The sequence below is a fragment of the Panthera pardus genome, unplaced genomic scaffold (assembly GCF_024362965.1).
Source record: "Panthera pardus isolate Hobbes unplaced genomic scaffold, ASM2436296v1 HiC_scaffold_15, whole genome shotgun sequence".
Lineage (NCBI taxonomy): Eukaryota > Metazoa > Chordata > Mammalia > Carnivora > Felidae > Panthera > Panthera pardus.
In genome coordinates this window covers 77315605-77332019 of record NW_026526710.1, presented here as the reverse complement: position 1 = coordinate 77332019, position 16415 = coordinate 77315605, and the positions used below count along the sequence as shown (strand labels likewise).

Here is a 16415-nt window from a genome sequence, read left to right as displayed (position 1 = left end):
CAAAATACAGCTTGAAACAGTAGTGGAGCATATCATTTTTATGGCTTATAAAAATAAAAACGATTAGCAAAATTTCATGAATTAATGCAATAAAAATGCAAGAGTTAATGTCCTTGAGTATGAGTATGCCATACTTCTCAACACTCTCAGTAATTCCATAGCTTTTAATGCGTATGTTTAGAATGGTTGTTAATACGAGCTTCAAATAACCAGATAACTAATATCCAAAGTTGAGGAGAAAGTTTATTAGCACTCATTTTATGAGTAGATTATCACTGACAAAGCAATAGTATCCTATGCATATTACTTTTTAATCTCTGATGGCTTCTTTGTTTATAAAAGGCTAAAATAAGCAAGCTTATGTAAGATATTGGAAGTGGTTTTAGGTCATCAAAACAAGAGCACAGGATAGTTTTCATGTAAAGTCAACATTATGGTACCTTAGTTCTTTGAAGTGTATAAATTATTAATTATACATATGTCACACATGACTGACAAAACCTTTGGGTTCCCTAGAACCACACTGTATTTCCTCTGGATGTTCTAGAAGATGGTGTACTTCTCTGTTCCCGTATATTTGTGATCTGTAATGAGGCTGGGATCAGTGGAAGGCCTTCGTCTTTCACTCCGTCATGATCACGAGTAGGGAATATTGTTATTTATTTGTAATCCCCTGCCCATACGGCTATCCTTAATTCTTATTAGTGACTGAATTGGTTTGAATTATACCTCAACCTTTAAAGATCTTACAAAAATGATTGTTTTTGAGGAGTGGCTTTAATCAATTATGCCAATTTTCTCTGAAAATGCTTTCCCAATTTAGGATACTAATTGCATACTTTTTTTTTTCCATTAATGCATGTTTCCAAAAACAGACATTATCTGTATTTACTACGTAACAATACATATAATCAACCTTATCATATAATTTCCATAATTTTCCATAATAAAGCCGTACATTTTTTTGTTTTTACAGCATTTTACAGTTTACACAGCACTTTCAATTAATCAGCTCACAAGCCTTTGAGACAGGATAGTAATTAACTCAATTTTAATCATGAAGATATAAAGGTTCAGAGAATTAGAATGGCATCCAGGGCATAGCAGAAATGTGCTAGAACTGCCTTCTGACCCAGATTTTATAACCACAGACCAGGGTTACTTCGTAGTACAACACACTGATACTCAAGGCCAAAGCTCAGTGACATTCCACAATAAATAATTCAAACTCCATAGTCTGTGTTAACAATGAGATCACATCTACACAATAAAAAGAAAGTGAGCCAATTATTTAGATAGTTCAGCTAAATGCTTTCCCCTTAATACCAAAATCCTTCTCCTTAAGTTAAAATTTTAAAGCGAATAGAATATTGCTCCCTTCAGTCAATATCAGATATTCTAATCTTATGGCTTATTAAGAATTTGCCAAATGACAGTAATATGTTGGCAGTAACAAGGTAATGTTAGACCAGTTTTCTAAGATTGCTTCAGACATTCTTTCCGATGCCCCACCCCCTCCAATCTCAAACACCCGCGCACGCGCACGTACACACACACTCACGTGACCTTTTACAGTTCACCTCTGAGCCTGTACAAGATAGCATAACAAAAAAAAGTGTCAGAATGCCACACGCTTGAAAAATTACCCCTGGAAATGGACTTTACAATGGCTGCCAAATCAGCATCAAGTCTCGCTTTTCTCAAGGGCTTATCCCCATCTCTGAAACAATTTCAATTACACTCAACACGTAAATGCAATTACTCCTTCTTTTGCTCTTTGGGTTGTACCGATGAGGAGTCAGCTCACGCAACTGCATTTGTTTTGCCTGCCAAGCTTTCCACACACCATCGTATATACATAAAATATACATTACGAATACTTTTTAAAAAACTGCATAATGAAGACCAGATAACCAACACAGACTAACAGAAAATGAAATTCATTCCCTGCTAATTGTCATATACACTGTGCCGCCAGCCATCCTGGACTGGAAAGAGTTAAAAGTTGAAGCTCTCTTTTAATCAACTTTAATGAGCTCATCTGTAAATAAACCTTTCAATAGTGATTTAAAAACAATGAGGTTAATTAAAACAGTTTGTCAGTCGACTTCAAATCAAAATTGAAAATTGGAGATTGATATTTACAGCTAGTGCTTAAAAACTGTAAAATATTTAGATGGTTTTTGCCTTTTGCAACATATTTCTACTTATTTTAAGCTCCCTCGGATTTTAGATTTGGATGTAACTATTTGCACGTAAGTTCTTTGGACATGTGGCCCGTGACACAAATAATACTCGTATCTTGCATAACTACACTTTTTACATGAGAATAATTGCTGGATCCTGCTCACCATCCAGTGTAGTAAATGTAATGGTGCATGAAGTTAAAATAATTTAAAACATTCTCAGAGGGTGGAGTGAAAAGGCAGCTATTGTTACTGAACATGATTACTTCCTGCCTGTGTTTGGCAGCTACCTGACCTCAACCGAGCCTCCGGTGAGCTTCTTGTCAAAGGAAAGTTTAACAGCTTCATCTAAGTAATTGCTTATAGAAGGATCTACTCATTGCCTCCACAGAGCTGATCTTTTCTTGTTTCTCCTTCTTAATTTGGGTCTGCAGTTGACCTTAGAGTATTGCTTTAACAGCGAAACTGACCTGTGAATCCAGAATGATAATTCAGACTTGATCTGCAAAAGCCCCACTCCCTTGATAAGATTTAGTTTTCGTATTCTTTACGCTGACTTAAAATATGCCGTGATAATTCAGAATTGGGGCTTGGACATATCTCCTTGACATAAACAGTAACAAGTAAAATGCAAATATATTTTTTAAGTTTATTTGAGAGAGAGTGAGAGAAAGAGCATGAGTGGGAGAAGGTCAGAGACAGAGGAGGCGAGAGAATCCCAAGCAGAGAATCCCATGCTCTGCATGGAGCCTGACGTGGGGTTCCCATCCCATAACCACGAGATCACAACCTGAGGCCATATCAGAAGTCAGATGTTTCACCCACTGAGCCACCCAGGCACCCCATAAAATACAAAAATTTTTAAGAAATTAAATTGTTCAAAAGTATGCATTACTTTGTGTGCTTTGAGTTTCTAATGGTGCCCCTATATGGACAAATGGAAAATATTTAAATTTATGGACTTTCCAGACCACTGTCTGCACTTGAAATTATCAAGCCATTGCTTCCTATAATGAAGTGGGTCCTATTTGTAGCTCCAAGGATTATTATTTAATACTCCATTCATACTATAGTTAGGATCATAAAGTTGCCTTTATAAAGCAATTTAATCAGTGAAATGTTGGTGAACATTTAATAAGTGGCTCTTCAGGAAAAAAAAAAAATTGCTTATTTCCATGGTGGTCTAAATCTTACTACGTGGTTAACTTCAACCCACCAAATGATATCACCAGAAGGGGGATGGCAAAGAGACGTACGTCATTGGTTCTTGGGAGCCGGTTCTGGCTGGTTCTAATACACCACTGAATTTTAGTGACTAGATAATAGGGATCTACTTAAATGCTTCTGGAGAATCTCCTGACTCAGTTTAACATGGATTTTTTTTTTTTAATTTTTTTTTCAAAGTTTTTTATTTATTTTTGGGACAGAGAGAGACAGAGCATGAACGGGGGAGGGGCAGAGAGAGAGGGAGACACAGAATCGGAAACAGGCTCCAGGCTCCGAGCCATCAGCCCAGAGCCCGACGCGGGGCTCGAACTCACGGACCGCGAGATCGTGACCTGGCTGAAGTCGGCCGCTTAACCGACTGCGCCACCCAGGCGCCCCATGGATTTTTTTTTTTAATCAATTATTACAGGGTCTGGTTTTAAAACCCAGCCTCTCAAGTGTTATGGAGATAATCATATATGGCACTGGATTTCGGAAGGGGGAAAAAACCCAAAAAACTAAAATAACAAACTCACCCCTGTTACCGGTAAGCTTAGATAGAAAGCCTCATATAAATTTCATCTAAATTAGGGACACACTCTCAGCCATCTCAAGTATTTTTTTAACAATCCCACTGAATCAAGTTTAGTATCTGTCTTGATGTCATTGTCCACGCATAAAAGAGCAAGTGGGTATAGGCAAGAATTTCAAATCTTTATTTAAATTTAAGCTTTTCTTTTCCCAATCTGTGATCAGCAAATATGAAAAAAAAAATAAAAAGATATGTTTATATATATATATATATATATATACTTAAAAACAAGACAAAGGTGAATGATGTGATTATTCTTTTCTAAAATACACTCAAACCTCCATTTAGTGATCTGTGCAACAGTTTTGACATCATCATCCAAATGCACTAAACGATTTTGTCTTCCTGCAGACAACAGGGGATTATTACAAAACTGTCTTTTCAGCACCTTGCTGATTTAACGCCTACATAGTTCTTGCACCACACTCTGCTTTTATTGACTTGGGTACGTGTACTATGTATTTTTTTTTTTATTCGAAAAACTTACATAGGGGACTAAAAGTCATGAACAGAATCTTTTACTGTTATGAGGTTTTCACATACATGTATATTAATACAGCAAGAAGCATATCTATCTAGTCCCACAACAATGTTTACAAACCTGTATTCAAATGAAAGGACTGAGTGCAGATGGTCAGATTGACGGACTTATTTCTTTTGTGATGAGGCTGAAGGCCACCTTCACCTACTTTATTTCTAAGGATGAATCGTGAGTCTACAGAATCCTGGTTTCTCCTCACGTCATCAAAATATGAATATTCTGATTCCAGTGTTTGTCTTTCAGAAAGAAGCACTTTTAAAATGCAATTTCCTCTACAGGGTCCACTATCTGTAGATTGATTAGGAACCCAATAAATTATTCTGAAAGAGAGAAATGAAAGAAAAAAGTCCATTCTTATTTCAATATATGCACATTGAGCTAGTACTATTCTAGGAAAAAGTGATAGGTGGAAATATTATTTTAGTCATAAAACTCGTATTCTAAGAATCCCATCCTAAACACACATGATCACTTGAAATGGTCTCCTCATCTTGGCACCCTCTAAACCAGTATGGACCTTCTACATTGCTTGGTTAGTTCTTGAGGAAGGTGTGTGCGTCAGAATTTAAAGACGGATTTTGAAAATTGTAACATTACATTAAGGTAGTGTTAAAAAAAAAAAACAAACAAAAAAATAAACAGTCTTTTAGTCAATACGGTTACAGCCAAAAAGGTTGGGGAAAACAAATTCTTAAAAGTCTTTGGAGCGTAGAGAACTTGTGACCTTGAAAAATAAATCTTGCATCCAAAACAAATCTCAATTCTGAAATCTTTCCAAAATACAAATATTTTTATTCCACTGTTTGGTACATTCTAATGGCTCAGATGAACATCTTGTATGTCCTTGTAGCTGGGATCCTCTCTGAGATGTGAAAAGGGCTCAACTGCTCTATTTTCTTCTCCATATCCATGCTTCATTCCCTTCATTTAGCTCAGCCTGGAGAAAAATCAGCATGTTCTGACGAGCTTAGTTCTATGAGGCAGTCAGATGGACCTGAATTTCGTGGAGATTGGAGCTCCAAAATAAATAGAACACCATGTATGAAATAAAAAAAAAAGAAAAGATAGTCTCCTGTATAAATCAGAAGAGATAATAAAAATCAATGAATAGACAGCAACTTTTTTTCATACCTCCACAAGCAGCTCAAAAGGAATGATTTACCTTTTTTTTTTTTTATTTGGAACCCTTCGTAATTTATTTGCTAAACAACGGTTTATGTTGCCTGAAACCAAATTTTATCGGTTTGTATTGGAGGACCGGGGAGGATTTTCTAAGAATTTATATACTGCTAAATAAAATATATTTGCTAACCAGCAGCAGTAAACTTGCGCTGGATTCTGTAATCTAGCAAGCGAAAAGCATCACCGCAAATTATACTGGTCCCGAGTTTTGAGTCGCGAGAAGTTCTAGGACATTTCAATGGCACATCGTGTGTTGTTCTTCTCACTGGCAGTACCGTGAAGGTTTGTACAGGGCACGCTTGGGTCACGGACAACACAGGGCACTACTTGCTCATAGAGGTTAGGTGCTTTGCAGGTATCTGAGAGTTGCTATCTATTCACAAACCACTGAGCGTTTCGTTTTATCAAAAAGCCTTCGAATGCTCAGAGTCTGTGGTCAGTGCAGTCCCTTGGGTAAGTCTAATGGAGATACACTTCACCAAGGCCAACGCCCAAACAGTTAAAAATGGAGAAATATGTACAACCGTTCTCTCTAGTAAGTCGAGTTCTTGTTTTCTGTATGTAGTGGGTTGTTTTGTTTTGTCTCATTGTTTTGCCTTGTTTCGTTTTTGCTTTTATTTATTTATTTTTTTTCTCCAGTACATTTCAGATTAAGGTTCCGGGGCTATGAGTACAAACTCTCGGGGCCGGTGCCATACATATCTGCGAGTCGTTTAAAGCGAGGCCCCCAGTCACTTAGGTAGTCGTAATTCTGATCAGAGTTCGAGCTGATGGAATCTAAGGAGCTGAGCGATTCAGCCACTGAGCCGTTTCCTTCGAACGCGTACGTCTGCAAGGAGTCATAGGGGGGAGCACAGGGGTCCACGTCAGCTTCTTTCAGCCTCTCCCAAATAAATTCTCGAAAGATGACGTTGTCTGGGATGCTTTTAAAAGTCGGTCGACTCAAGAACTGAATTTCTGGAGTCACATCCCTTCGGGTCTTGGTATCTCTGATGACATTGAGGTTCCTCAGTGCGGCCATGTCAAAAGCTTCTGTGTCTTCCTCTCCCCCACCTTCATCGTCGTATCTCACAATATTTTCTCGGATATCTCTCTCCTCATCGAAAATGAGAGGCTCTTTTTTCCGTCTTCTCATGGTGACGATGAGGAGGATCAACACTAAAACGAGACAGGAAAGGAGCAGGTTTCAGTAAATGGCCAACTGCCCCTTCATCATGGTGAAATCAGGCCTATGATCCCGACTTACAGATTTTCTGCTCTTCAAAGTGAAATGAGTTGGCCACCTACGTGCATGGGAATTCACAGCGGCAGACGTGCTAAAATTGCTAAAATGCGTTTAAAATAAGGACACTTTTAGACATCAAGAAACCCTTTTCCACACCTGTTCGGAATTGATGTCTCCCGCTTTAAGGCAACCTGCAAAATATTTGACAGAGCAAATTGAAGGGCCAGTTCAGGAGAACTATAATGATTTCAAAGCTATGCAACACAAAGTGATTTTTTTTTGAACTCCTTAATTGCTGGAAAGGCAAAATGACTTTCATAAATGTTTTAGGTCTAATTTAACAACGGCAATTTCAGAAGGAAATGGATTTTAGCATTTGGTCAGGTTCTTTGAAGAAATGCCTAGTACTTGTCTAAGAAATTCCGCTGTTAAATAAAATCCAGTATGTCAGACCATATATGAAGATTAAAAAAGCTTTTCTCTAGTAAACTGAGTCTCACTTTCAGGATGAAATACTGAACTTGGTCTTTATGCGTTAGACCTGGAAAGAGATTATAGCTTGTGAGATTTTCAGCTTAGCCAAAAAGAGATTTATCAGAATAAGTAATAAAGCACATGGTTATACTGGAAAGCAAAGGACAACAGATACACTGGCTGTTACTGGTTTTAAACCACCTGAATATACTCCTTGTATTTTCAATAAGTACATGCTACTAAGAAAGATTCTGCTCTGCTCAGGCTATGAGTGACAGAATGCTAGCTGGATTGGGAACATATCAGATTTCCTCGGTACTTGATTTAGTTAGAGTGAAAAAAAAAAGTATTCTTGAATTTTGGAGTTCAAAATATATAAATTAAAGAATTAAATTACCTTTCTATTACATCAGCCAATTTTTTTTTCTTGAAGATCTAAAAGGCCCAAAGTAACCATTACTCTCAGCCTATTTAAAAAAAGACATTTGAAATATTTATATTTACAATATCTTAAGAGGTCTTAGTTTGGCATTAAGAATACATTTGAAAATAAAAAAGAATAAATAAAACCAAGGAGGACATCACTGTAATTCAGAGTGATTAAAAGCAATGACTAGGTGAGACCTAGTCCATCCTGTCTCAATCTGCTTTAACAAAGTTCTAAGCACTTACTTTTAAATAAGTCCTTTTCTGTTGTAACGTGGTGGCGTGGGCCTTGAATAAAAGCCCAGCCTTTTCACATATTAGTTAGCTGGGTGATCTTGGGCCAGTACTCAAATTTACTGAGTCTAGCCACATGTGATAATTATAGGCAAATGGTCCCAGGGTAGAGACTGGGAGGGGGTGGGGGTAGGAGGCAGGGGAGGGAATGTAAATAGAGTTAGTAGAATGCCAGGTACTTGTTTGTGTGCAAAAGTGAAGTTTTCATTGTTATCTTCTGGTCAACTAAGAACATCAACTCAAAATTTCTCCTCTGACCGAGGAGAAATAATGAAGTTAGGTACAAAGTAGAAGGTGCAGCAAATCTATGGCAAGGCACGTGCACTAAAGATTAAATGAGAGACAGAAAAGGCAGTAGAGCAAAAAAGGAAGGTCTACAAACAAGGTCTACCGTTTGACCCTCAGAATAGCTCTCTGGGGCATGTTATGTTCTTGTTTGACAGCTGTCTTAGGCATCTGAAACAACCTGCCTGTGGTCATGAAATAAATGCAATAGGTAGGAATGATGTGTTCTCTAGTTCCATCGGCCTCAAAGCTGGTGCACTTTCTAGAACACTAGGAGCTTAGTACTTCCATAGACGGTAATTCAGACACAAGCCAAGAGCTCAAGTGACCATTTGCTAGTTCCGAGAAAGGCACACCAGTACCTTTTAACACATACGAGTAAATAACTTTAGATTTCTGTATAAATTAGCTTCTGAAACTTTTTTACATAGTTCCCATACACCCAAATATAGGTAATTGAAACAGAAAGAAAGAGGGGCCATATCATATCACTGGAGAAGTCAGATTAAGACAGAGAATGGAAAGTGAGTATCCGAGAGAGCCATGATTGGGGGACAGGTGAAGGGAGGGACAGGAGAATCTCTAAGACATGTCGGAAGGAAACAGGCAGAGCAAATATCCAACCGAATGCAGAGGATGGAAGAAATGGATGGGCATAAGAGTGAATGGGGCTATGAAGAGGGTAAGAATTAGGTGATAATTAGATGCACTTTTAATTTAAATCAGTATTTAGGCAAAATATTTCAAAATTCTCAATTCTCTTCATATAATGAACTTTGTCATTTATATATATGGTATATGATATATAATGTTTTATGTTATATACATATGTTATATAGATTTATGTTATATATAAATAACATAAAGCCACCATTTCTTATATTCTGCTGTAAATGTATTTTTTTAAGTTTATTTGAGAGAGAAAGAGAGAGAGAAAACAGGCAAGCGGGAGTGGGGGAGGGATAGAGAAAGAGAAACCCAAGCAGACTCTGTACTGTCAGCACAGAATCTAATGTGGGGCTCGAACTCACGTACTATGAGATCATGACCTGAGCTAAAGTCAGACGCCCAATCGACTGAGCCACCAGGCACCCCTGTAAATGTTGTTTTGTTTTTTCTGCTGATAAACTTACTTTTGGATGCTCAAGTGTAGTGTTCAGTAAAAGTGAAACATGACAGAACCCACAGAATCTGTCAGCTCGTAGGTTCAGTACCTGTTAAGGATATTAGTATCTTACAGAGTTTATTTCATTTCTCAGTCTTGCCTCAAGCTGGGAAAAAAAATGAAGTGTTTTAGAAGGTTAGAGAATTTAACATTTCAATGACTTAGGAGAATATTAATTTCTAACTACATGAGCACATATAAAAAATAAAATTTAACCTTTACGTAGAACAAGTATTAACTGCTCTTCAGGGTCTATGGAGATAATCCCTGCATTAAAAAGAATATTTTCTGCTTAAGTAAGCACAAGATTATATAGTTTAGGAGGTTTTCCTCATCTGTCTTTTCTGTCATATGAAGGATACTTCTGAGTGCAGGCATAAAGAAAGATTTAGTCTAGACACGTGGAAGTTATAATGGGTCTGTGGCTCATGAATTTATATATGTTTAACCAATGTGCATTAACCATTTCTTGTAGGCATTAGGTAGGATGATATAATGTTGAGCACAGAAGTAGACACAATAAGTTTTCTCAAGGAACTTATAATTGAATGGGAAGGCAGATATCCATCAAATAATGAGACGACTAAATGTCAATGTAGAACTGGGATAATGATTGCAAAAGAGGGAAACATGATCTTTCCAAGATCCACAGAAGAAACAGACCCATGCAAGGCAGATTTAAGTGAGGGTCACTGAAGGCTGGGGTTGGGGTGACGGTGGAGGCGTGATATGGAAGGTTACTCTTGGTACAAGCGAGCAGTCAGCAAAGGTCGGAAGTCAACAAAGCTGTGGAGCAAAGAAAGGTGGAGATGACCAATGCGGTCTGAGGCTGGTATGGTATGATCACATTAGTTTTTCAAAAACAATATAATTCAGATTGGACTGAGGATAGGAAGAAGGGCAGCGTAGATGTTAGCAAAGCAATTACAGTGCTGTTGCAGCAGCAAAAGCAGACTGTTAACTAAAATTTCTGGTTTTAGAATTCAGTTTTATAACATTCAACATTTTCTGAGTATCCCGGTACGTCGGCTGGGGTGCTGGGTTTTGGCAAAATCCTGATAAGGGAGGATCCCTGCATCCACGCAGCTCCCAACTTGGTAGCTGTATCTTTACAAAGAGAAATACAGTATAAATCATAATGCAGTTCACTGTGAGAAAGTGCAGACACCCACCAGTGCAAAGAAGCATACCTACGAGAACAGCACCGTCCTCCCACATTGAAAGAAAGAAAAGGGAAGATGGACAAAAATACAGAAGTGTAAAATACACAGCATCCTATAAACTAGCGGGCTCCTATAGTCTCAACGTCACCGTGGTTTGTGCCAGATATTCATTTTCACTTAATCATCTTGGCAGCATTTCAGTGGAACCAGCCACGCTTCCTAGAGGTCAACCGTAGCGTTACTGGCCCCTGTGATTAAGAGGCCCCCTCTCTACTACACTTGCATCATCAAGTGTCTTGTTTTCTGAAAGACGGCAGACGCTTGAAAAGTCATCCAGATTAGCTCTTGAAACGCTTACAGGGTATTCTCAGCTACTGAGTTCAACACCTAGTGGTCATCCCCGAATCCCCTGCACGGGATGTTCTAAGCTTGCAAACACCAGAATTCTCAACATCCAGTGTTGGTCCCCAGGACCTGGCAGAACGCTGCTGATGTGGTACAAGTTCTACCACAGCTTGATAAGCCTACTTATATTAAAGGAAAACCATTTCCCTGAATGTATTTAGTTATTTTTTAGCATATTTCAAATTTTGAGCCAAGATCATTTTAAAGCACCCAGTCGTGCAAACTACCATCAAATCAGTTCTTTTCCATCTGAGACCTCGATGAAAGGTTCTTTTTGTACATCAAAGTGGAAGTCTTTGTACTGTTCGGCATCACTTTGTAAAGTTTAACCTGTTGTTTAGAGACTATCACCGAAGGTTAAAACCTAAATTACTTTTAATTCCTTTTTTTTTCCACTGGGCAATTGATTTTCTACAACTGTAATCCCTATACCGTCAGTGAGTTTATTCCCCACAGTTGTATTTTAAGCACAAAAAGCAATATCTGATAGTAAATATGCACTCAGTAAGTCTAGTTAAATTAATAAAGTAGGGGTTGGAGAGAGATGCAAATGGATCTCGGCATTATGAAGTTCAGTATTTTGTATACAAATAACTATTATGCAATAGATTATACAGCAAAGTAACATATGCTAGGTAAATACGTATGGAAAGGTGTACTTTGCCCACGATGTTCAGAGAAGTCTCACAAAAGAGAAAACATGATTTAAGACTTGAAGGATAAACCACCATCACTTAGAAACACTACTTTCTCTACGGATCTCTCTGAATCATCAGAATTTCTTATTAGTCAATAAAATTGTCTAAATCCTCACTTGCTAACACAGCAGCCACTAGCTGCCTGTGGCTTTGAGCATTTGAAGTTTGGCTGTTCCTGTCTGAAACACGAATTGAGATGTGCTTTCGTGTAAAATGCACATGTGACACTCAAGACATTGTTAAAGTGAAAAAAAAACATATTTTGGTAACACGTTAAAATTATACTAGTTTGTTAATAGCTCATTCAATTTGTTGTTAGCATTTATTTCAGGTGTTTCTTGTTATTTTTACTAATGAGGCTACTCCCTGAAAGTTTAAATTGACGTAGTTCACACTTGTGAACCATAACCTACGTCTTCGGACAAAATAAAGATTCAAAAATACTAGAAAAATCTTAATTGCGTACGATCTTGACGTACGCTACTCTAAAATTTTATGGCCAAATGATGCACTGAACAGCAAAACAGCTCTTGCACTACAATTATTACTGTGTCTATTAGGTGTAACTGAAAAGTGACCTACTTTAAATGGAAAATCTGCTAGTATAATCTATATCCACATTCACTAATTTGTAAATGCTTATTCTATCCATGTGCGAGTAGAACTTAGCCCTTCGATAACTACTTTTTAACTCTTCACTGTCTTTTGATCCTCTTGATTTGCACCACTATTACTGAAAATCTGTTACATGTTCTCTATTTGGCACTAATTACGTTTCATGAATTTTCATTTAATTTGGTGGCTTCAGATCAGAAACAACCATGACAGAGAAACATCTTAGTTCTTTTCAGCATCACTTCCAAGTTCCCACCACTTTTTCCATGCCTGGAACTCCCCCAGAGCTCCATACTCCCACCACAAAAAAATAGGTCATTAAGTGACAGTTTGCTAAGCAATGATTTATCTTCAATGGCACTCAATTTTATTGACTTCTTTTTTTTTATAAAAGCAGCCTATTTCATATTTCCACATTCTTATATCCTAATTGCTCTGAAACCAGAGAAATCTGAATTTTTCTGTTATCTCCAAGACTAAGGTTACCAATGACCTTGACGGTTGCCCAATCCAGTGGGCACTAGTGAGCTCTATGTTTACATGGCATATCTATCATATTTGAAGTAGAACTTCAATGCAGAAACATGATATGGGTGAGTTTTTTGTTTTAATACAATGTTACAGAAATTCTTATAGTTAAAAAAAATCTTTTTTACTCTCTCCTCTCAAATCATGGTTTGTTGGTAGCTGATCTTCTCTAGGGTAATACTTATGGTAAATCTTCCTCAAATTCTGTACTTGGCTTCTTCCCTTTTCATCCAATACTCTTTCTACATGAGCTCAGTGAAACCCAAGAATTCGACTACTTTCTATATATGGCGATTGGTGAGTTCTCTGACATATAAACCTCCCATCTGTCTCTCTAAATGAATCAGATCATATTCATAAATGACCGCTTGTGATTTTTATGAATGAAAATGTATGGGTTGCTTGGACTATGGTAAATACTTCTTATATGGCAATTCTAATGTTTTAATGTTACCATCACTTAGCTTACACCTTTCTGTACAAATGTCTCTCTTCAGGTTTAAACCCGTTTACTTTAATCTGTTTCATATTTTGTGCTCTTTTCTCAGAAAGATCCCCGAACCCCAAACTAGAAACTTCCAGGTCGCCTTTGCCTTGAATTTCACTTCCTCCCTGTATTTACCTCTTGCTCATTCCACCACTGTAATGAACCAATTATTATATAGTGTAACTCCTGGAATGTACCTCAAATCCTGTCCCTAAATCCACATTTACACTGAATCCCTGCCCCTATTGACTGAATATGTGGGCTTATATAAAATATTTTACTTAGCCCTGCCTCAGTTTCCTCCTCTCCAAAATGGAGATAATAGAATCAACTCATAAAAATTATCTTATAGTAACTTTACAAAGATTACGTTTATAAAGTCTTAAAAATATATACAGTAAGCACAATAATAGGTGATATGTGTTAAACTACTATAACAAAGTCTTATGCAACATAACGCCTGTATCTCTGGGTCTTGCTAAAATTTGAGTCCTATAACTTGCACACTAAAAGCAAAAGCAAATTTTACTTGTACTCATGTGATTTTGCTAACTCCCTATTTATTTAGTTATTTGCTATCTATACTATTCTATTTATTGGATGGTAAAATAGAGACACCAGAACGATTCTCGAGAAGCTTAACAAATGTGGCAAAGACAGGAAAGTGAACAGGACGTGTTAAATACTATTCACAAATTCATCCCTAAAGGAATTTCCTCCTACCTTTGCTCTATTAGGCCCTGGGAATACACTGGATTAAAAGAAAGGTTAAGATCAGTACTCTCAAGGTGTTCTTAAATTTGAGCAAAGCAAATAAACAGATGTACCAATTGTGATAACTGATCTAAAAGAAATACACAGGTTTCGTGACAAGGAATCGCAGGCGTTTGTATAGCTTGCCTGGGGCACCCCCTGCTCTGGCTTCAACTCTCGGGTCATGGTGCCCCAAGCATGGCACGCCCAGGGACCCCCCCAGCTCACATCTGCTCTAGCTTCAGCCATCCCACTAAGGCAGCCCCGACATGACGTGACCAAGGATCCCCAGTTTCCCAGAAAATCAAAAACTAAAGTTCACCACCACTAAAACAGACTTCCAAAGAAAGTTAAAATGTCTTCCTTAAGGCATGCCTGAGTGGCTCAGTCAGTTAACCATCCAATTCTTGATTTTGGCTCAGGTCACGATCTCACGGTTTGTGGGACTGAGCCCCATATTGGGCTGCTGACAGTGTGGAGCCTGCTTGGGATTCTCTCTCTCCTACTCTCTCTGCTGCTCCCTCACTCACACTCTCTTTCTCAAAATACGCATTAAAAGAAAGGAATTAAAAACAAATTTAAGTGGAAAAGGCCATAACTAAAAATTAGAAAATATATGAAAGAAAAAAATCTCACCAATGAAGGCAAATAATACAGGTAGTGAATCAGCCACTTAAAAATCTAGTATGAAAATTAAAAAAAACAAAAGGATGTAAAATATGTTATCAGCAACATAAAATGTGTGTGTGTTGGGGGGAGTACAAATGTACTTTTATTTTTATTAATATTTTTTAAAGTTTATTTGAAAGAAAGCGAGAGAGTGCATGAGCAGGGGAGGGGAAGAGAAAGAGGGAGAGAGAGAGAATCCCAAGGTTCCACACTGTCAGCACAAAGCCCAGTGAGGGACTCCATCCCACCAATCATGAGATCATGACCTGAGCTGAAATCAAGAGTTGGATGCTTCCCTGAGCCACCCAGGGCCCTCAAATGTCATACTTCTGGAATGCATTGGAAATTAAGCAACTATCAGCTTAAAATAGACTGCTATAACACTGGTGTATGTGAAACACATGGTAACCAAAACCAAACCTATAAAAGAACCTAATAAAACAAAAAACTACAACAGGGGTGCCTGGATGGCTCAGGCAGTTGAGCGTCCAACTTTGGCTCAGGTCACGATCTCGTGGTTCGTGAGTTCGAGCCCCATGTCGGGCTTCCTGCTGTCAGCGCAAGCCCACTTAGTGCCTCTGTCCCCATCTCTCTCTGCCCCTCACTTGTTCATGTTCTCTCTCTCAAAATAACTAAACATTAAAAAAAAAGATTCTCTTTATCCCTCTCTGCCCCTCTCCCCACTCTCTCAAATAAATAGATAAAAAATAAAATAAAAATGGGTAGAAAACTTGAATAATTTTCTCAAATGACCTACAGATAGCCAGCAGGCACACTAAAAGATGCTTAACATCACTAATCACCAGGAAAATGACATTCAAAACCATAATAAGATGACCTCACACCTGTCAGATTGGCAACTGTCAAAAAAAAAACAAAAAATTGTTGGTAAGGATGTAGAGAAAAACAAACAAACTTTATACACTGCGAGTGGGAGTGCAAACTGGTGCAGCCATTACAGAAAACAGTCTGGAGGTTCCTCAAAAAGTTAAAACCACCGGAAGATGGAGCAAATCCACTTCTGGGTCTTTATCCGAAGGAAATGAAAACACCAATTCAAAGAGACACATGTCTTGAGGAACCTCCATATTGGAAGTGTTCTCTCGCACAGGAAAAAAAAAATACACACACACACACACACACAATGGAATGTTCAGCCATAAAAAGAATTACATCCTAAATGGAAACAGACTCGGTGGGAACAAAATGTTGGTTATGAGTGGGAAGTGACTGGGAGGTGGACAAAACAGGTGAATGAGACTAAGTGGTATAAATAACCCTTCAGTTAGAAATTAAGGCATGGAAATGTACAGGGGATGCAGTCAATAATTTTGTAACAACTCTACGGTGATATACAGCAACTACATTTATCATGGGGTTCACTTCATAGAAACGTATCAAATCACTATAATGTACACTTTAATAGGCCACTGTAGGTCAAGTATACTTCAATTAAAAAAAAAAAAAGAATCTGGTTGTGAATGGCTCTTAATTTAATCAGTAGGTGAGGACAGTCCCCCT

General features: G+C 37.9%; 1 protein-coding gene across 6 annotated transcripts in view; it reads right to left on the bottom strand.

Moving 5' to 3' along the window:
* Window positions 1–6319: 6319 nt before the first annotated feature.
* CDH7 (cadherin 7) overlaps window positions 6320–16415 on the bottom strand; it is a 120570-nt gene continuing 110474 nt past the window's right edge. For all 6 annotated transcript variants that reach the window (XM_019463810.2, XM_019463812.2, XM_019463807.2 and 3 more), the window contains one exon: window positions 6320–6865. In XM_019463810.2, the coding sequence (XP_019319355.1) occupies window positions 6372–6865 (494 nt within the window). In that variant the 3' untranslated portion in view covers window positions 6320–6371. The remainder of the gene's footprint in view (window positions 6866–16415) is intronic.